Below are 22,804 nucleotides of genomic sequence, written 5' to 3'. Positions count from 1 at the left end.
AAAGCAAAGATTTTTCCAATAGCCTTTTGTACCTCAGGGACCTGAAGCTTGAGATTAATCCATCCCTGAACTCCATCCAGCACAACAAAAGCTCCCTTGTATCTCTCTGATCAAAACTGGACATAGTACTCCATCTGTGGTCTGCCTGATGTATTGTCCTGTGTGTGGGTACCTCTGTTATTCTTTAAATGGGTTTGATTCCACCTTAATGATCAGTTTTTCTGCTCTGCTCTCTGTCAGGCCGTTTATGTTGCTGCCTCCCCTGATGGAGTGGATAAGAGTAGCCATCACTCACGCTGAGCATCGGCACAGTCTGACTGTGGACAGTGATGATGTGAGACAAACAGCTCGCCTGCTGCTACCTGGGCTGGATTGTGAACCGCGGCAACTCAAGTATGTGTGATTCTGCTTTACAAGCTAGCCCTGTACAGGAGCTGAGAGTTCAGGAAGGGTCTTTCAGCTGTTTTACTGCCAATATTGTCAGTGTGTTAACCCCCGAGATAAGGAGGGGAAAGTCTGCTTTTCGATGTTAAGTGTTTGTGTTCCTGTTAGGATTACACTTCTTTTGTTAAAGATGTGTTTCGAATCCACTATAGGACATACCTGGAAAATAATCACTTTGGTAAGTAACGAGATTAATATCATAAAACTAGAAATCTCTGAAATTATAATGGAATAAAAGATCAATATCTTCAAGAGAAAGGAAAGGGGGGAGAGTAAAGATGATAAAAATACCAGTTTGTGTTTGAATTAATTGAGTTATTATCAGTCTACACAAACAGATATATTATTTTTTGTTAGAACTGAGGACTGCTTCAGTTCATTCCGTAGACTCGATGCGAAAGCTGCTACGGCCAAGTTTCAGCAAGACCTGGGATTCCGCATGTTAAGCTGTGGCAGAACAGATTTGGTGAATCAAGCCATAGAGCTCTTAGGTCCGGATGGCGTTAACACAATGGACAACCAGGTAAGGACGCTTCTCAAATCCCCACTTTACCTGGAGAATTCTACTCAAAAATAAAACGTGTGCTGAGAATTCTAATTAATGTCGAGGGTCGTCTTGTCAAAGTATCTTTAAAGATTCTAATATCAGAATGTGTATGAACAAAATGAGAAAAGGACTTAAATTTATATAGAGCCTGCCATACTTCAGTCCAAACTCTTTAAACCCAGTGAAGTGGACATTGTTGTTGTAATGCATGAAATTCAGCAGGCAATTTGTGCACAGCAAGATCCCACAAACCACAAACCCATATACCACTTGGCATTTCTGTGATAGGCCGAATGATCTTTTGCCCGACAGCAGCATCCATTCAAGTGTCAGTGTGACGCTGGGAATGTCAGCCGTAACTCCCAAAGACTGACGGATTGTATCAAACACCCTGTCACAGCTGCTGTTTAGATAGTCACATGGGTAAAAAAGGGATAGAGGGATATGGGCCAAACGCAGATAATTGGGACTGGATTACTGGTTAAAATAAAGAGGCTGGCATGGACAAGTTGGGCCGAAGGGCCTGTTTCTATGCTGTAAAACTCTATGACTGTATGCCTGCATTTGGCCCATATCCCTCTATACCCATCTTACCCATGTAACTACCTAAATAGAACATAGAACATTACAGAGCAGAACAGGCCCTTCGGCCCACGATGTTGCGCCGACCAATTAAAAAACAATGACCCTCTAACCTAAACCAAACCCTTTCCATCCATAAACCTATCCACGGATCTCTTAAACGCCCCCAAACTAGGCGCATCCACAACTGCAGCAGGCAGGGCATTCCAATCCCTCACCACCCTCTGGGTAAAGAACCTACCCCTGACATCCGTCCTATAACTACCCCCCCTTAATTTAAAGCTATGCCCCCTCGTGCGAGCTTTCTCCATCTGAGGAAAAAGGCTATCACTGTCCACCCTATCCAAACCTCTGATCATCTTATATGTTTCAATAAGGTCCCCTCGCAGCCGCCTTCTTTCTAATGAAAACAACCTCAAATCCCTCAGTCTGTCCTCATAGGACCTCCCCTCCATACCAGGCAACATCCTGGTAAACCTCCTCTGCACCCTCTCCAAAGCCTCCACATCCTTCCTATAATGTGGGGACCAGAACTGCACACGACACTCCAAGTGCGGACGCACCAGAGTTTTGTACAGTTGCAACATGACGCTGCAGCTCCTAAATTCAATCCCCCTACCAATAAACGCCAAGACACCGTATGCCTTCCTAACAACCCTATCTACTTGATTCCCAACTTTCAGGGATCTATGTACACATACACCTAGATCCCTCTGTTCATCCACACTATTCAGAGTCCTACCGTTAGCCCTATACTCTACACATCTGTTATTCCTGCCAAAGTGAATTACCTCACACTTTTCCGCATTAAACTCCATCTTCCACCTCTCGGCCCAGCTCTGCAACTTGACCAAGTCTCCGTGTAGACTAAGACACCCTTCCTCACTATCTACCACACCTCCAACTTTGGTGTCATCAGCAAATTTACTAATCCACCCAACTATACCCTCATCCAGATCATTTATAAAAATTACAAACAGCAGTGGCCCCAAACCAGATCCCTGAGGCACACCACTTGTAACTGAACTCCATGACGAATACTTACCATCAACCACTACCCTCTGTCTCCTATCCGCCAGCCAATTCCTAATCCAATTACCTAAATCACCCTCAATCCCATACATCTGCAATTTCTGTAGAAGGCTTCCATGGTGAACCTTATCAAACGCCTTACTAAAGTCCAAATACACCACGTCAACTGCCTTACCCCCATCCACCTCTTTGGTCAAAAAATGCTTTTTAAAAGACAAAATCATACCCGTCTCTACTACTACCTCTGGCAGCTTGTTCCAGACACTCACCATCCTCTGTGTGAAGAAATTGCCCTTCTGGACACTTTTGTATCTCTCTCCTCTCACCTTAAACCTATGCCCTCTGGTTTTAGACTCCCACCTTTGGGAAAAGATATTGACTATCTAGCTGATCTGTGTCCCTCATTATTTTACAAACCTTGAAAGATCACCCCTCAGCCTCCTTCGCTGCAGAGAAAGAAGTCCCAGTCTATCCAGCATCTCCTTATAACTCAAACCATCAAGTCTCAGTAGCATCCTTGTGAATCTTTTCTGCACTCTTTCTAGTTTAATAATATTAGAAACGTAGAACAGTACAGCACAGTACAGGCCCTTCGGCCCTCAATGTTGTGCCGAGCTATGGCCAAACCCAAGATCAAGCTATCCCACTCCCTATCATTCTGGAGTGCTCCATGTGCCTATCCAATAATTGTTTGAAAGTTCCTAAAGTGTCCGACTCCACTATCACAGCAGGCAGTGTATTCCACACCCCAACCACTCTCTGAGTGAAGAATCTACCTCGGACATCCCTCCTACATCTCCCACCATGAACCTTATAGTTATGCCCCCTAGTAACAGCTACGTCCACCCGAGGAAATAGTCTCTGCACGTCCACTCTATCTACCCCCTCATCATCTTATAAACCTCTATTAAGTTGCCTCTCATCCTCCTCCGTTCTAAAGAGAAAAGCCCCAGCTCCCTCAACCTTTCCTCATAAGACCTCCCCTCCAAACCAGGCAGCATCCTGGTAAATCTCCTCTGCACTCTCTCCAATGCTTCCACATCTTTCTTATAGTGAGATGACCAGAACTGAACACAATATTCCAAGTATGTTCTTACCAAGGTCCGGTATAGTTGCAACATAACCCCACCCCTCATAAACGCAAACCCCTGTTAATAAACGCTAACACACTGTAAGCCTTCTTCATGGCTCTATCCACTTGAGTGGCAATCTTCAGAGATCTGTGGATACGAACCCCAAGATCTTTCTGCTCCTCCACATTCCTCAGAACCCTGCCGTTGACCCTGTAATCCACATTCATTTGTCTGACCAAAATGAATCACCCTGTACTTATCAGGGTTAAACGCCATCTGCCACTTTTCGGCCCAGCTCTGCATCCTATCAATGTCTCTTTGCAGCCGACAAGAGCCCTCCACCTCATCCACTACTCCACCAATCTTGCTGTCATCAGCAAATTTACTAATCCACCCTTCAGCCCCTCTTCCAAGTCATTGATAAAAATTACAAATAGCAGAGGACCCAGCACTGATCCCTGTGGTACACCGCTGGTAACTGGCCTCCAGTCTGAAAATTTTCCTTCCATCACCATCCTCTGTCTTCTATGAGTCAGCCAGTTACTTATCCAATCGGTCAAATTTCCTTCTATCCCACACCTCCTTATCTTTTTCATGAGCCTACCATGGGAACCTTATCAAAAACCTTACTAAAATCCATGTGTACAACATCAACTTCTTCCCATAATATTCTTTCTATAATAGGGTGCCCAGAATTGTACACAATATTCCAAGTGTGGCCTCACCAATGTCTTGTATAACTTCAACAAGACATCCCTTCTATAAAAGCCAACATACATTTGTCTTAATAAAAGTAAATTACTGTGGATACTGGAATCTGAAACCAAAAGGGAAAATGCTGGAAAATCTCAGCAGATCTGGCAGCATCTGTAAGGAGAGAAAAGAGCTGACATTTCAAGTCCAGATGACCCTTTGTCAAAGCCATTTGCCTTCTTTACTGCCTGCACACTTTCTTTCAGCGATTGACACACGAGGGCACCAAGGTCTCACTGAGTATCCACCTCTCTTAATTTACACCCATTCAAGTAATAATCTGCCTTCCTATTATTGCTATCAAAGTGGATAACCTCATATTTATCCACACGATACTGCATCTGCCATGCAGATACCCACACATTCAGCCTGTCCAAATCACACTGAAGCATCTCTGCACCCTCCTCACAGCTCACCCTCCCACCCAACTTTGTATCATCTGCAGACTTGGAGATAATACATTCAGTTCCCTCTTCCAAATCGTTAATATATAATGTGAACAGTTGGGGTCCTAGCACACATCCCTGTGGAACGACTAGTCACTGCCTGTCAGTCAGAAAAGTTGTATATTTATGCCAATCCTTTGCTTCCTAGTTGCTAACCAGCTTTCTATTCAATAATGGATAGATACAAATATTGTTCTGCTTCAGCTAAACAAAATAAATGACAACCATTTGTTGACTCATTCCTCATGGCAATACTTTGACCAAACAGGGTCAAACTGCCTGGCTTAAATTTCAAATAATGTTTGGAAGTTATCTGAAGTCACCATCAACTGGTACATTCTCCATGGCAACATCTCTACCAATCAGAATCCATTTGCCAATCAATCAGCATTGTCCTATCACACAGTATAAATTGTTGTCTCTTTATTTCTTCTCCAATCATGATCTAAAATGTAAACACAACCCAGATATCATCTCTCTGCAATTCCAGAGTCTAGAACTACTGCTAACCAGTTAGATGTTGTGTATGTATTAATATTGTTGTATTGATTGATTATAAACAATCAATCCTTTTGGAATATCTTTTGGTGCTGGATTTGGATAGGGAATGACACCGCTGATGTACGCCTGTGCTGCTGGAGATGAAGCCATGGTCCAAATGCTAATTGATGCTTCTGCAAACTTGGATCTTTCAGTAAGTTTTCAATAACTTTCGATAACTATCAGATTTCTCAAAACTTCACAGCAGACATGATGTTTGAACAATTGTCTTATCTTCTCTGCCTAGCTTCCCACCAATATCCAGAGATACCCTTCAGTGCATCCTGACAGCAGACATTGGACAGCTCTCACCTTTGCTGTTCTACACGGACACATCCCGGTTGTTCAGGTATCAAAGGAGCAGGATTGAATCATTGGGTAGGGTTGGGGCTGTTGCTAAATACAACATTTAATAATATTTATGTTTACAAACGCTGATTTGATTTATTATTGTCACATGTATTACCATACAGTGAAAAGTATTATTTCTTGGGTGCTGTACAGACAAATCATACCGTTCATAGAGAAGGAAACGCATGAGTGCAGAATGTAGTGTTACATTCACTGCTAGGGCGTAGAGAAAGATCAACTTAATAGAAGGTAGGTCCATTCAAAAGTCTGACAGCAGCAGGGAAGAAGCTGTTCTTGGTTGGTACGTGACCTCAGACTTGTGTACCTTTCTCCTGACGGAAGAAGGTGGAAGAGAGAATGTCCGGGGCGCATGGGGTCCTTAGTTATACTGGCTGCTTTTCCTGAGGCAGCGGGAAGTGTAGACGGAGTCAGTGGATGGGAGGTTGGTTTGCATGATGGATTGGGCTACATTCACAATCTTTTGTTGTTCCTTGTGGTCTTGGGCAGAGCAGGAGCCCATACCAAACTGTGATACAACCAGAAAGAATGCTTTTTATGGTGTATCTGTACAGGTTGGTGAGAGTCGTAGCTGGCATGCCAAATTTCCTTAGTCTTCTGAGAAAGTAGAGGTGTTGGTGTGAGTTGGCTGCACAGTCATAGGTGTATAAGGAGATCGGTGATTTTAATATAAAAAAGTATTTTTCACAGGATCATTGAATACTCTTTTTTTAGTTGAATACGGTGGGCCTGATTTTACCATCACATTGCACCGTTTTGGGGTGTGAAGATTTGGTAAATTCAGGCGTGAGGTGAGTAGCGTGATCCATGACCTCCTCCTTGCCCGTTCCCCCTTTACCAAGTGACTAAAATGGCCACGATTGGGATTGTGTCTGAAACGGGCGCAACAACAATTTCAATGTATTTGCAAACATTTAAATTGAATTAACGAACTGCCTGCCCAACTCTATCAACATTTCCCCCCTTTACCACCGTGTTCACCTGTCCAGATTCAGTGTGAAACAGACACGCTCGGCAAAGGTCTATTTCGGGCGCTTCAGCTTCTAAAGAACTAAGTTCAGAGTTTCCAGCGGTTCTGTGACTCAGACCGGTGTGTGTGTGTGTGTGTGTGTGTGTGTGTGTGTGTGTGGGGGGGGGGGGGGGGGGGGGGGGGGGGGGCGCAGGGAGTGTCCGCTGTCACTCTGCGTACCATCAGTAGGGGGGAAGAGGGGCAGGGGCCGCAATCAGTCTGGGTAATGGGCGGGTGGGGGGTAAGGGGGTCAGTAATGTTCTGGGGATGGGGCAATGTCTGTGGGGGGTGGGGGGGGGCGATGTGGCAGGGGAGGGTTTTTCTATTTTTTTTCTGCGCACGTGCAGTTGGAGGCACCGATCGGAGCTGCAGAATTTCGGATGCGCTAAGCCCCACCCACAGGCTTGTGCAGCGCGATTCGGAATCGCAGATACTTTTTCAGGCAAAGTGCGTGTGGGGGAGCCTGAGAACGGGTCCAAAAGTCGGATCTGAAACACTCCCAGATTCAGCAATTAGAATCAAAATGGTAAAATCGGGTGAGGTATGTCTGAAATCTGCCTCATCTCCATGGAAACAGAATTGGCCCACGTGCCTCTTGCCACTGCCAGGCTGCAGAAGGAGGATTCCCCATGGCCCTGCAGGTTGCGTGGGCTCAGGTTGGGGCAAGGGGTTGACCCTGCCATCCCCCCACCCCCCTCATCCCCAGCTGGACTGACCCTGGGGTACATTAACGTCGTAAAAAGTCTGACAACACCAGGTTTTAGTCCAACCTATTTATTTGATAATAGTGAGTCTATTATCAAATAAATAGGTTGGACTAAAACCTGGTGTTGTCAGACTTTTTACTGTGTTTACGCCAGTCCAACACCGGCATACCCACATCATGTACATTAACGTCAACAGTGATTTCACGCACTCTGTGATCCACATTTTCATTGTCAGCTGTGAACATGTTGAAGTGGCCAGGTCACTTTCACTGTAACTTCACTGCAGTGTTAATGTAACCCTACTTTAATCTCCATTCCCTCTGGTCGCCTGGCAAGCTTTCCAATTGTTCTTATTTTTTATTCATCCGTGGGACATGGGAGATGCTGGCTGGCCAGCATTGATTACTCTTGAGAAGATGGTGGTGAGCTGCCTTCTTGAATCACTGCAGTCCACGTTCTGTGGGTTGACCCACAATGCCGTTACGGAGGGAATTCCAGGATTTTGACCCAGCGACTGTGAAGGAACAGCCATATATTTCCAAGTCAGGATGGTGAGTGACTTGGAGGGGAACTTGCAGGTGGTGGTGTTCCCATTTACCTGCTGCCCTTGTCCTTCTGGATGCAAGTGGTTGTGGGTTTGGAAGGTGCTGTCTAAGGATCTTTGGTGATTTGCTGCAGTGCATCTTGTAGATTTTACACACTGCTGTTACTGAGCGTTGGTGGTGGAGGGAGTGGATGTTTGTAGATGTGGTGCCAATCAAGCGGGGCTGCTTTGTCGTGGTGTCAAATTTCCTGAGTGTTGTTGGAGCTGCACCCATCCAGGCAAGTGGGGAGTATTCCATCACACTCCTGACTTGTGCCTTGTAGATGGTGGACAGGCTCTGGAGAGTCAGGAGGTGAGTTACTCCCCGCAGTATTCCCAGCCTCTAACCTGCTCTTGTAGCCACTGTGTTTATGTAGTGAGTCCAGTTGAGTTTCTGGTCAATGGTAACCCCAAGGATATTGACAGTGGGGGATTCAATGATGGTTACACCATTAAATGTAAAGGAGCGGAGGTTAGAGTGTCTGTTATTAGTGATGGTCATTGCCTGGCATTTCTGTGGCATGAATGTTATTTGCCACCTGTCAGCCCAAGCCTGGAAATTGTCCAGATCTTGTTGCATTTGAACATGGATTGCTTCAGTATCTGAGGAATCGCAAATGGTGCTGAACATTGTGCAATCATCAGTGAACATCCCCACTTCTGACCTTATGATAGAGGGCAGGTCACTGATGAAGCAGCTGAAGATTGTTGGGCCCAGGACACTACCCTGAGGAACTCTGCAGAGATTCCTGGAGCTGAGATGATTGACCCTCCATAACCACAACCATCTTCCTATGTACCAGGTATGACTCCAACCAGCGGAGAGTTTGTCTCCTGATATTCACTGATTCCAGTTTTGCTCGGGCTCCTTGATGCCACATTCGGCCAAATGTGGTCTTGATGTCAAGGGCTGTCACTCTCAGCTCACCTCTGGAATTCAGCTCTTTTGCCCATGTTTGAATCAAGGCTGTAATGAGATCAAGAGCTGAGTCACCCTGGCGAAACCCAAACTGGGCATCACTGAGCAGGTGCTGCTTGATAGCGTGTCAATGACCCCTTCCATCACTTTACTGATGATTAATTCTTCAGCAGAGATTTTCCCAGCATGAAATCCTTATTAGTCAGGAAATTTTGGGGGGAAATTGCTGGGATTAAAACCCAGTAAGTCCCCAGGGCCTGATGCTCTGCATCCCAGAATACTCAAGGAATTGGCCCTAGAAATAGTGGACACATTGGTGATTATTTTCTATCATTTTATAGACTCTGGAAGAGCTCCAATGGGTTGAAGGGGAACTAATGTAACCCCACTTTTTTAAAAAGGAGGGAGAGTGAAAATGGGGAATTATAGACAGGTTAGCCTGACGTCAGTGGTGGGGAAAATGCTGGAGTCAAATTTATTAAGGATGTAATAACTGAGCATTTGGAAAGCGGTGACAGTATCGGTCCCAGTCAGCATGGATTCACTACATCAAGCTTGACAAATCTTCTGGAATTTTTTGAGGATGTGACCAGCAGAGCGGACAAGGGTGAACCAGTGGATGTTGTGTATCTGGACTTCCAAAAGGCTTTTGACAAGATCGCACACAAGAGATTTGTGAGCAAAATGAAAGCTCATTGTATTGGGGTAATGTATTGAGGTGGATAGAGAACTGGTTAGCAGACAGAAAGCAGAGAGTGGGATTAAACGGGTCCTTTTCAGAATAGCAGGCAGTGACTAGTTGGGTACCGCAGGATTCAATGCTGGGACCCCAGCTATTCACAATATACATTCATGGTCTGGACAAAGGAATTAAATACAATATCTCCAAATTTGCAGACCACACTAAGCTGGGTGGCAGTGTGTGCTGTGAGGAGGATGCTAAGAGGCTGCAGGATGCCTTGGACAGGCTGGCTGAGTGGGCAAATACTTGGCAAATGCAAAATAATGTGGATAAATGTGAGATTATCCATTTTGGTGCAAAAACAGGAAGGAAGATTATTATCTGAGTGGTGGCAGTTTAGGAAAAGGGGAAATGCAATGTGACCTGGGTGTGACGGTGGAACTGTCGCTGAAGGTTGGCATGCAGGTACAGCAGACGGTGAGGAAAGCCAATGGCAAGAGGATTTGAGTATAGGAGTAAGGATGTCTTGCTGCAGTTATACAGGGGCCTTGGTGAGGCTACACCTTGAGTATTGTGTGCAGTTTTGGTCTCCTTGTCTGAGGAAGGACATTCTCGCTATTGAGGGAGTCCAGTGAAGGTTCACCAGACTGATTCCTGGGATGGCAGCACTGACATGTGACGAGAGACTGGATCGACTGGGCTTGTACTCACTGGAATTTAGAAGAATGAGAGGCAATCGCATAGAAACATATAAAATCCTGATGGGACTCGACAGGATGGATGTGGGAAGAATGTTCCTGATGTTGGGAACTAGGGGTCATAGTCTAAGAATAAGGGGTAAGCCAATCAGGACTGAGATGTGAATGATCTTCTTCACTCAGAAGAGTTTGTATATGGCACTGTTAGGTTGCATGTGAAGGATGTTTACTGCTAGGAATTATATAAAGGTAGTCAGTGCCTATTAGCATTCTCAGGTGAGAAAAAATATAAACAGCCAGAATTAATTTCTCCAAATTAATAGATTTCTAACTTTTTATTTCCAAGAGTGAAATTAGTCTCTCTTTATTGATTCTCCTCAGCTGCTGCTTGATGCTGGGGCCAATGTTGAAGGTGGACTCATTCATTCCGGGGAAGATAACTGTGCAGAAACACCTCTTCAGCTGGCGTCAGCAGCAGGTAATGTCTCTCCCTCTCTGTCTTTCTCTCCCTCTCACACTCTCACTCGCTCTCTCCCCCTCCCTTGCTGTTTCTTTGTCTGTCTCTCTCTGTCGGTTTTTTATTTTCTGCAGTTTAGGCTGATATAGATGATGTGTCACCTTTATGAGTTCACAAGATAGATCAGAATGGGAGAGGTCACAGGGGCCGATCCTGGCTCATTGATCCAGAGTTAACTGACAATCCATCTATCACAACTTTGACTATTTCATAAATGATTCCAGGATTGTGCCTCCATTACTCTTCAATGGAATCTTGTTAAATGGTTCTGTTGATATTGAGGTAACACTGTCTGATTTTACAGAAACACTGCGACTCATTCGATCTGAGTTTCCCCGGCTGCTGGAGTGGTGTTATTATTAAATTCACAGCTAAACATGAGACCAGCCAAAAGCTATCAACCATCACAGAGACAGGAAGGTTTGTCTGTACCAAAGCCTGATTCTGTATCAGACAATAATGCAGCAGGTGTTGGTTGTTGAAAGGAGACAAACTCTTGAAGCTTTACTCCTTGAAGCTGAGAAGGAAATCTCACAGAAAATTACAGAACTATACTCAGGAACAATTCATACTGATTAAGAAGAGAGTGCTGATTGGTTAACAATTAGATTCTCATTGGTGGAGGTGTAGTCATTGAGAATGCAGCACAGAACAGTTAACTGCCCAGCTTTGTTCAAATTCAAACAAGGTAGATTGACTGATTGGCCAAGGCATTACGCTGAGGAATGAACCAGGGAATGACTGCTCCCCAGATTCCTGTTCAGGTGAGAAAGGTGTAAAGTGCGGATATGCTCCAGTCTGCAAAGGACAGGGTCCCATGTGTGAACAAATTTGTGAATGAGCCATACTGGAGCCCAACTGATAATCTTAAATTGATTTTCAATGCAAGTTTTTGCACAGTCAGGACTGTTTAGCAAGTGTTATTCAATTGTGGAATCAGACTGAATGAGGGGGGAGGTGGGGTACTGTTTCCTGCTACAGATGAAACTCTATCTCCCTTCCACAGCAGAATTAATTTTGTATCAAGGAGTTTTGTGCTTTTATCTTGTGTGGTGGGCAAGCATGATGGCCCATGTCCCATCATTCTCCATCCTTTTACAAGCAGGAACAGTTTAGAACATAGAACATTACAGCGCAGAACAGGCCCTTCGGCCCACGATGTTGCGCCGACCAGTTAAAAAACCAATGACCCTCTAACCTAAACCAATCCCTTTTCGTCCATAAACCTATCCACGGACCTCTTAAACGCCCCCAAACTAGGCGCATTTACAACTGCAGCAGGCAGGGCATTCCAATCCCTCACCACCCTCTGGGTAAAGAACCTACCCCTGACATCCGTCCTATAACTACCCCCCCTTAATTTAAAGCCATGCCCCCTTGTGCTAGCTTTCTCCATCCGAGGAAAAAGGCTATCATTGTCCACCCTATCTAAACCTCTAATCATCTTATATGTTTCAATAAGATCCCCTCTTAGCCGCCTTCTTTCCAGCGAAAACAACCCCAAATCCCTCAGTCTCCCCTCATAGGACCTCCCCTCCATACCAGGCAACATCCTGGTAAACCTCCTCTGCACCCTCTCCAAAGCCTCCACATCCTTCCTGTAATGTGGGGACCAGAACTGCACACAATACTCCAAGTGCGGCTGCACCAGAGTTGTGCTCAGTTGCAACATGACACTGCGACTCCTAAATTCAATCCCCCTACCAATAAACGCCAAGACACCGTATGCCTTCTTAACAACCCTATCTATTTGATTCCCAACTTTCAGGGATCTATGTACACATACACCTAGATCCCTCTGTTCATCCACACTATTCAAAGTCCTCCCGTTAGCCCTATACTCAACACATCTGTTATTCCTACCAAAGTGAATTACCTCACACTTCTCCGCATTAAACTCCATCCGCCACCTCTCGGCCTAGCTCTGCAACCTGTCCAGGTCTCCCTGCAAACTATGACACCCTTCCTCACAATCTACCACACCTCCGACTTTGGTGTCATCAGCAAATTTACTAATCCACCCAACTATACCCTCATCCAGATCATTAATAAAAATTACAAACAGCAGTGGCCTCAAAACAGATCCCTGAGACATACCACTCGTAACCGAACTCCATGACGAATATTTACCATCAACCACCACCCTCTGTCTCCTATCTGCTAGCCAATTCCTGATCCAATTTCCTAGATTACCCTCAATCCCATACATCTGCATTTTCTGCAGAAGCCTACCATGGTGAACCTTATCAAACGCCTTACTAAAATCCATATATACCACGTCAACTGCCTTACCCCCATCCACCTCTTTGGTCACTTTTTCAAAAAACTCAATAAGGTTAGTAAGGCACGACCTACCCGCTACAAAACCATGCTGACTATCTCCAATCAATTCATTACTCTCCAAATAACTATAAATCCTATCCCTAATAATTTTTTCTAAAACCTTGCCCACAACAGAAGTAAGACTCACCGGTCTATAATTCCCGGGGAAGTCTCTGTTCCCCTTCTTAAACAATGGGACAACATTCGCTAACCTCCAATCTTCCGGTACTATACCAGAGGCCAACGATGACCTGAAGATCAGAGCCAGAGGCTCTGCAATCACTTCTCTTGCCTCCCAGAGAATCCTAGGGTAAATCCCATCCGGACCAGGGGACTTATCTATCTTCAATCCCTCAAGAATATCCAGCACATCCTCCTTATCAACTGTAATACTGTCTATTCTACTCCCCTGCAACCCTGTGTCCTCCTCAGCTGTATTCTTGTCCCCCTGCGTGAACACCGAAGAGAAATATTGGTTCAATGCCTCTCCAATCTCTTCCGGTTCCACACATAACTTCCCTCTGCTGTCTATAACTGGCCCTAATCTTGCCCTAACCAACCTTCTGTTCCTGACATATCTATAGAACGCCTTAGGATTCTCCTTAATCCTATCAGCCAAAGTCTTCTCATGTCCTCTTTTAGCCCTTCTTAACTCACTCTTCAACTCCCTCCTAGCCAATCTAAAGTTTTCTACTGCACTACCCGAGCCCTCAAGTCTCATCCGAACATAAGCCTCCTTTTTCTTTTTAACCAACGAATCAACTTTTTTAGTGCACCACGGTTCCCTAGCTCTACCAATTCCTCCTTGCCTGACAGGGACATACCTATCACAGACTCGCATAGCTGCTCCTTGAAAAAACTCCACATTTCGGACGTTCCCAGTCCCTGTAATCTCCTAGTCCAACCTATGCTTCCTAATTCTCTCCTAATAGCCTCATAATTACCCTTCTCCCAGCTAAAACTACTGGCCTGAGGTTCATGCCTATCCCTTTCCATCACTAAGGTGAACGTAACCGAATTGTGGTCACTATCACCAAAATGCACCCCAACTTCCAAGTCTAGCACCTGGTCTGGTTTCTCCCGATCTACTCTGTCCAGTCCCTATGTGATTTTGAACATCTCTGTCAAATTTCTCTTGGCTTTCTTTTCCCCAAGGAGACCAGTCCCAATCTCTCCAATTGATCCCCATAACTGAAGTTTCTCATCCCTGGAACTATTCTAATAAACCTCTTTTACTTTCTCTCCAATCTGATAACATCCATCCGATATTGTGGCACCCAAAACTACACAATATTCCAGCTGAGGTCTAACCAGTATCTTGTATAAGTTCTTGTACTCTGTGCCCATATTAATAAAGCCCAGAATACTATCTGTTTTATTATTTGCTCTCTCCATCTGTCCTCCCACCTGTGATGATCTCTGCACAAATACACCCAGCTCTCTCTGCTCCTGCATCCCTTTATATATTTTACCCTTTATTTTACATTGTTTCTCCATGTTCTTCCTACCAAAATGCATCATCTCTCACTTCTCCACATTGAACTTCTATCTGCCCATTCCACCAACTTGTCTGTCCTTTTGAAGTTCTTCACTTTCCTAATAACAGCTTACAAAGCTTTTAGAACCATAGAACACTACAGCACAGAAACAGGTCTTTTGGCCCTTCTTGGCTGTGCCAAACCATTTTTCTGTCTAGCCCCATTGACCTGCACCTGGACCATATCCCTCTACACCCCTCTCATCCATGTACCTGTTCAAGTTTTTCTTACCACTTCATCTAGCAGCTCATTCCATACTCTCACCGCTCTCTGTGTGAAGAATCCCCCCCTAATATTCCCTTTAAACTTTTCCCCTTTCACCCTTAACCCATGTCCTCTAGTTTTTTTTTCTCCTGGCCTCAGTGGAAAAAGCCTGCTTGCATTCACTCTATCTATACCCACCAAAATCTTATACACCTCTATCAAATCTCCCCTCATTCTTCTACGCTCCTGGGAATAAAGTCCTAACCTATTCAACCTTTCTCTGTAACTCAGCTTCTCAAGCCCCGGCAACATCCTTGTAAACCTTCTCTGCACTCTTTCAACCTTATTAATATCCTTCCCTGTAATTAGGTGACCAAAACTACACACAATACTCTAAATTCAGCCTCACCAATGTCTTATACAACCTCACCATAACACTCCAACTCTTATACTCAATACTTTGATTTATAAAGGCCAATGTTCCAAAAACACTCTTTACCACCCTATCTACCTGTGACGCCACTTTCAGGGAATTATGTATCTGTATTCCCAGATCCCTCTGTTCCACTGCACTCTTCAATGTCCTACCATTTACCCTGTACGTTCTACCTTGGTTTGTCCTTCCAAAGTGCAATACCTCACACTTGTCTGCATTAAACTCCATCTGCCAGTTTTCAACTCATTTTTCTAGCTGGTCCAAATCCCTCTGCAAGCTTTGAAAACCTTCCTCACTGTCCACTACACCTCCAATCTTTGTATCATCAGCAAATCTGCTAATCCAATTTACCACATTATCATCCAGATCATTGATATAGATGACAAACAACAATGGACCCAGCACTGATCCCTGTGGCACACCACTAGTCACAGGCCTCCACTCAGAGAAGCAATCCTCCGCAACCACTCACTGGCTTCTTCCATTGAGCCAATGTCTAATCCAGTTTACTACCTCTCCACATATACCTAGGGACTGAACCTTCCCAACTAACCTCCCATGCGGGACCTTGTCAAAGGCCTTACTGAAGTCCATGTAGACAACATCCACTGCCTTCCCTTCATCCACTTTCCTGGTAACCTCCTCAAAAAGCTCTAATCGATTGGTTAAACATGACCTACCACGCACAAAGCCATGTTGATTCTCCCTAATAAGTCCCTGTCCGTCCGAGTATTTGTATATCCTATCTCTTAGTACTGCTTCCAATAATTTACCTACTACTGATATCAAACTTACTGGCCTATAATTTCCCGAATTACTTTTTGAACCTTTTTTAAACAATGGAACAACACGAGCTATCCTCCAATCATCCAGCACCTCACCTGTGGATACCGACATTTTAAATATATCTGCCAGGGCCCCTGTAATTTCAACACTAGTCTCTTTCAAGGTCTGAGGGAATACCCTGTCTGGTCCTGGGGATTTATCTACTCTGATTTGCCTCAAGACAGCAAGCACCTCCTCCCCTTTAATCTGTATAGGTTCCATGACTCCCTACTTGGTTGCCTTATTTCCGTAGACTCCATGCCAGTTTCCTTCGTAAATAAGGATGCAAAAAACCCATTTAAATCTCCCCCATTTCTTTTGGTTCCATACATAGCCAACTACTCTGATCTTCAAGAGGACCAATTTTATTCCTTACTATCCTTTTGCTCTTAATATACCTGTAGAAGCTCTTAGGATTATCCTTCATCTTGACTGCTAAAGCAACCTCATGTCTTCTTTTAGCCCTCTTGATTTCCTTCCTAAGTAGTTTCTTGCACTTTTTATACTCCTCAAGTATTTTATTTGCTCCCTGTTGCCTATACATGTCATACATCTCTCTCTTCTTTATCAGAGTTCCAATATCCCTCGAGAACCAAGGTTCCTTATTCTTATTCACTTTGCCTTTAATCTTGACAGGAACATACAAGCTCTGCACTCTCAAAATTTCTCCTTTGAAGGCCTCCCACTTACCAATCACATCCTTGCCAGAGAACAGCCTGTCCTGATCCAGGCTTTTTAGATCCTTTCTCATTTCTTCAAATTTGGCCTTTTTCCAGGTTAGAACCTCAACCCGAGGACCAGATCTATCTTTATCCATGATCAAGTTGAAACTAATGGCGTTATGATCACTGGAACCAAAGTGTTCCTCTACACACACTTCCGTCACTTGCCCTAACTCATTTCCTAATAGGAAATCTAATATTGCATCCTCTCTAGTTGGTGCCTCTATGTATTGATTCAGAAAATTTTCCTGAACACATTTTACAAACTCCACCCCGTCTAGCCCAGTAACAGTATGGGAGTCCCAATCTATATGTGGAAAATTAAAATCCCCTACTATCACAACTTTATATTTCTGGCAGTTATCTGCTATCTCTCTGCTGATTTGCTCCTCCAATTCTCACTGACTATTGGGTGGTCTATAATACAACCCATTAATGTGGTCATACCTTTCCTGTTTCTCAGCTCCACCCATATGGCCTCGGTAGACAAGCTCTCTGATCTGTCCTGCCTGAGCACTGCTGCAACATTTTCCCTGACTTTTAAGTTTTGTGTCACCTGAAAATTTTGAAATTGTCCCCTGCACGCCAAGATCGAGATTATTAATAATTAGCACGAAAAGCAAGAGTCCCAGTGCTGACCCCTGGGGAACAAACACCACTGCAAACCTTCCTCCAGCCCAAAGTATACCCAATGAACATTACTCTCTGCTTCCTATTATTCTGCCAGCTTTCTATCGATGTTATTACTGTCTCTTTTATTCAATGAGCTAAATCTTTCTCCTAAGTCTGTTGTGTAGCACTGTATCGAGTGCCTTCTGCAAGTCCAAGTACATCACATCAACAGCAATACCCTCATTGACCCTTCCTGTTAACTCCTCATATTAGTTAAACACAATTTCCCCATTAGAAATCCATGCTGGTTCCTCCCAATCACTCACATTTATCCAAGTGATTACTAATCCTGAATAATTATTTCTTGAGGCTTGTCCACTGATAGAACATAGAAAAACTACAGCACAAACAGGCCCTTCAGCCCACAAGTTGCGCTGAACATAGCCCTACCTACAGCGATGATGATGTTAAACTAACAGGCCTGTAATTTCTTACAATTTCTTTTGAAGAGAACATTTGCAATTCTCCAGTCCACTGGCATTTCTCACGTGTCTAGAGAGTTCTGGAATGTTGCCTGCTTCCTGCCATCGATGCTCCGATGTATCGTTGATCCATTCTTCTGCTGTCAGGTGTTTGCAAAGTAAGAAGCCTCACAACACCAGGTTAAAGTCCAACAGGTTTATTTGGTAGTATGAGCTTTTGGAGCGTTGCCCCTTCAAGAGGTGAGTGAAGGGTCGTGTTCACAAACAGGGCATATATAGACACAAACTCAATTTACAAGATAATGGTTGGAATGTGAGTCTTTATGGCTAATCAAGTCTTTATAGGTACAGATAATGCAAGTGGAGAGAAACATAAGCACAGGTTAAAGAGATGTGTATTGTCTCCAGCCAGGACAGTTAATGAGATTTTGCAAGTCCAGGCAAGTCATGGGGGTTACAGATAGTGTGACATGAACCCAAGATCCCGGTTGAGGCCGTCTCCTTGTGTGCAGAACTTGGCTATCAGTCTCTGCTTGGCGATTCTGTCTTGTGTATCGTGAAGGCTGCCTTGGAGAACGTTTATCTGAAGATCAGAGGCCGAATGCCCGTGACCACTGTAGTGTTCCCTGATAGGAAGAGAACAGTCTTGCCTGGTGATTGTCAAGCCGTGTTCATTCATCCGTTGTTGAATGGCGGGGCAGGCTCGAAGGGCTAGATGGCCTACTCCTGCTCCTATTTCTTATGTTCTTATGTTCTTATGTTGTCATAGCGTCTGCATGGACTCCCCAATGTACCATGCTTCGGGACATCCTTTCCAGCAGTGTATCAGGTAGACAACGTTGGCCGAGTTGCAAGAGTATGTACAGTGTACCTGGTGGATGGTGTTCTCATGTGAAATGATGGTATCCGTGTCGATGATCCGGCATGTCTTGCAGAGGTTGCTGTGGCAGGGTTGTGTGGTGTTGTGGTCACTGTTCTCCTGAAGGCTGGGTAGTTTGCTGCAGACAATGGTCTGTTTGAGGTTGTGCAGTTGTTTGAAGGTAAGAAGTGGGGGTGTGGGGATAGCCCTGGCGAGATGTTCGTCTTCATCGATGTTGAAGGTCTGGAAAAGATGTCGTAGCTTCTCTGCTCCGGTGAAGTACAGGATGACGGAGGGTACTCTGTCTGCTGTGTCCCATGTTTGTCTTCTGAGGAGGTTGGTGCGATTTTTCATTGTGGTGCGTCTGTACTGTCGCACGATGAATTGAGCACCATATCCTGTTCCTATGAAGGCAGCTTTCAGCGTCTGGAGGTGTTTGGGCATCTCAGCTTTCCCTGGCAGGTACAATATCTATGATGGATATTCCATGCTTTGCTGCTACGTTGAAGGAAGGCTCTCTGAAAGCCACTTTGTGGTCACTGCTCCGACTCTCAGCTTCACCCTGTGAAGCTGGCATTCTCTCCGAGCTGCAGCCTCCTTGCTGTCAGGGACACTCGCTTTCTCTGTCTACTCGAGCTTGCCTGGGGGTCTTTCCATTTTGTTTGCTATGACTTGATGCCTCTTTAATCCAATCCTGCCGACAATGCCAAGATGTAATTTGGGATTTAAGCGCATGGACTTCACAAAAACCACTTGCATCATAGGGATATCAATTCTTGAGAGAAAGTGTAACTCTGCGAAACAAACTATTTATAGATTTACTGTCGACACTACAGATCTCAGTCCTATTCAGACCTTGGCTCCTCAACACAGTCACTCACCAGGCAGAATCAGATTTGTTCTGTTGTCCAGTTCCTGGCTGCAGTCCTGCCTTCTGCTTCTCTCACAGAGGCTTCTTAGACTCAGCGATGGTGCCACTTGGTTTACCTTGGTTTCCAATTTACTTCCTGGCTCCTTATCCCACTTCAGGGGCTTCAGGTCTCTCTGGGTTTCAGGAACTCTGGCACTCACAAGCTCTGGATTGGTCCTTGTTGATTTCTTCTCCCTCACCTCCCCACTCAGAGAGATCCACAAGGACCCACTCATTCCCTTGTTTGGTGTCCTTCTCCAACATCGCCACCTGCTGCCAGAGGCCCTGCTATACAAGATTAACAGAACTTCATCCCTTATCATAGAATCATACAGCGCTGAAGAGGCCTTTTGGCCCATCGATTCTGCACTGACACATTAGAAACACCTGAACTCCCACCTAATCCCATCTCCTAGCACTTGGCCCATAGCCCTGGATGTTATGATGTGCCAAGTGCACATCCAGATATTTTTCTTACATGTATATTGAAAATTTCCTGATATTTTACATAGCAAACAAACACAGGTACAGATCCACACAGTGCTCACATGGGCACGACTGGGCATGGGGCTCCCTGTGGCCAGGGGACAAGCCGCTGGCATGCACCCCACACAAGTTAATTGGGGAAGTCTGTGGGAAGTAGCACACTTTCAGAAGTGTTTTAACCAGCGTTCAGGGTAAACACATTCCTCTTAGAGTGAAGGGCAAGGCTGGCAGAAGTCGTGAATCCTGGATGACTCAGGATATTGAGGCTCTGGTCAAGAAGAAGAAAGAGGCACATGACACGCATAGGCAGCTGGGATCAAGTGAATCCCTTGAAGAGTATAGAAGGTGTGGGATTAGAGTTAAGAGAGAAATCAGGAGGGTAAAAAGGGGACTGTTTTAGCAGATAAGGCAAAGGAGAATTCAAAGAGCTTCTACAAATACAGAAGGGCAAAAGAGTAACAAGGGAGAGAGTAGGACCTCTTAACGAACAACAAGGTCATCTATGTGCAGATCCACAAGAGATGGGTGAGATCCTAAATGAATATTTCTCATCAGTTTTTACTGTTGAGAAAAGCATGGACATTAGGGAACTTGGGGAAATAAATAGTGATGTCTTGAGGAGTGTACATATTACAGAGAAGGAGGTGCTGGAAGTCTTAAAGTGCATCAAGGTAGATAAATCCCCAGGACCTGATGAAATGTATCCCAGGACATTGTGGGAGGCCCCCTAGCGGAGATATTTGAATCATCGATAGTCACGGGTGAGGTGCCTGAAGATTGGAGAGTGACAAATGTTGTGCCTTTGTTTAAAAAGGGCTGCAGGGAAAAGCCTGGGAACTACAGGCCAGTGAGACTCACATCTGTGGTGAGTAAATTGTTGAAAGGTATTTTGAGAGACAGGATCTACAGGCACGGTAGCACAATAGACTTTATGTCTGTGTCTAAGACTTGAACAGCAGGTTAGTTATAAAGACTCACATTCTAGTAAACTGTGTGTGCTGTTATATGCTCTGTCTAAGGCCAGAACTCGCCATTCACCTGACGAAGGGACAAACCTCGAAAGCTTGTGAGTTTACTAGCAAATAAATTGGTTGGACTTTAACCTGGTGTTGTCAGACTTCTTACCTGCCCCATGGCCAGACAGGAATTAAAAATTTGGGCCAGAGCCCCTGCAATCTTCAGGGGGAATTTCAACTCGGTCACCAACATTTTGTAGCATTTTAGTTGAGTATCATTAATAGTAAGCAAAGACCTACTGAACCCTGTTTATCTGAATTTTGAAGCATTCTTTGAGGGTTTTTCCAAACTAGCTTATTCCCTTTTAAAAAAGAACAAATTATTTGGATTTGACTGGATTTTAATATTTCATATTCCACCATGCAGTAATTTAGCCCATTAGAATCAAATCTATTAATATCATTTATAATTAATATAGAATACAGCCCCACAAAATGGTGGCCATTTGGAATGTCACAGTGTGATATGGCACTTGGTGAATTGCCCATTTGGTGAGCAGGTGTAGAGATGATGGGCCGAGAGGTCTCCTGTGCTGCAGAAATTCTGTGATAAAATTGTAGCAATTTTGTTGTATGAAGAGAGATGGAACAGTTTAGGCCGATACGCTCTGGAACTTAGAAGAATGAGGAGAGATCAGATTGAGGTTTACAAGAGGATAAACGCTCTGGATAAAGTAGACGTGGAGCAGATGCTTCCTCCTGTGGGACATTCTAGGACAGGAAGTCACAGTTTTAGGATAAGGGGCAGCAAATTTAAAACAGTTGAGGAGAAACTACTTCTCCTAAAGGGTTGTGAATCTGTGGAATTCACTGCCCCAAAATGTGGTGGGTGCTGGGACAGTGAGTAAATTTAAGGAGGAGTTGGACAGATATTTAATTGGTAATGGGTTGAAGGGTTAGAGTCATAGAGGTTTACATTATGGAAACGGGCCCTTCAGCCCAACTTGTCCATGCCGCTTCTTTTTTAACCCCTAAATTTGTCCTAATTGCCCACATTTGGCCCATATCCCTCTATACGCATCTTACCCATGTAACTGTCTAAATCCATTTTAAAAGACAAAATTGTACCCCCTCTACTACTGCCTTAGGCAGCTTGTTCCAGACACTCACCACCCTCTGTGTGAAAAAATTGTCCCTGTGGACACTTTTGTATCTCTCCCCTCTCACCTTAAACCTCTGCCCTCTAGTTTTAGACTCTCTTGTCTTTGGGAAAAGATATTATCTAACTAATGCCCCTCATTATTTTATAGACCTCTATAAGGTCACCCTTCAGCCTCCTACGCTCCAGAGAAAAAAGCCCCAGTCTATCCAGCCTCTCCTTATAACTCAATCCATCAAATCCCAGTAACATCCTAGTAAACCTTTTCTGCACTCTTTCTAGGTTATGGGGAGAAGGCAGGAAAATGAGGATGAGGAGCATATCAGCCATGATTGAATGGTGGAGCAGATTCGATGGGCCGAATGGCCTAATCTTGCTGCTAAATCTTATGA

At 44.5% G+C, this 22,804-nt stretch overlaps 1 protein-coding gene across 2 annotated transcripts in view; it reads left to right on the top strand.

Annotated features, from left to right (window-relative positions):
- The window catches only part of abtb2b (ankyrin repeat and BTB (POZ) domain containing 2b), a 275,156-nt gene that overhangs the window by 200,425 nt on the left and 51,927 nt on the right, over positions 1 to 22,804 (top strand). For both annotated transcript variants that reach the window (XM_080189840.1, XM_080189841.1), the window contains exons 5-9: positions 241 to 393; positions 802 to 967; positions 5,482 to 5,571; positions 5,665 to 5,766; positions 10,766 to 10,862. In XM_080189840.1, coding sequence (XP_080045966.1) covers positions 241 to 393; positions 802 to 967; positions 5,482 to 5,571; positions 5,665 to 5,766; positions 10,766 to 10,862 — 608 coding nt within the window. The remainder of the gene's footprint in view (positions 1 to 240; positions 394 to 801; positions 968 to 5,481; positions 5,572 to 5,664; positions 5,767 to 10,765; positions 10,863 to 22,804) is intronic.

This window comes from Carcharhinus amblyrhynchos, chromosome 6 (genome assembly GCF_965287045.1).
Source record: "Carcharhinus amblyrhynchos chromosome 6, sCarAmb.v2.hapA, whole genome shotgun sequence".
NCBI classification, from domain to species: Eukaryota; Metazoa; Chordata; class Chondrichthyes; order Carcharhiniformes; family Carcharhinidae; genus Carcharhinus; species Carcharhinus amblyrhynchos.
The sequence above is the reverse complement of the archived record's forward strand: the minus strand, read 5'-3'. Positions and strand labels throughout refer to the sequence as shown.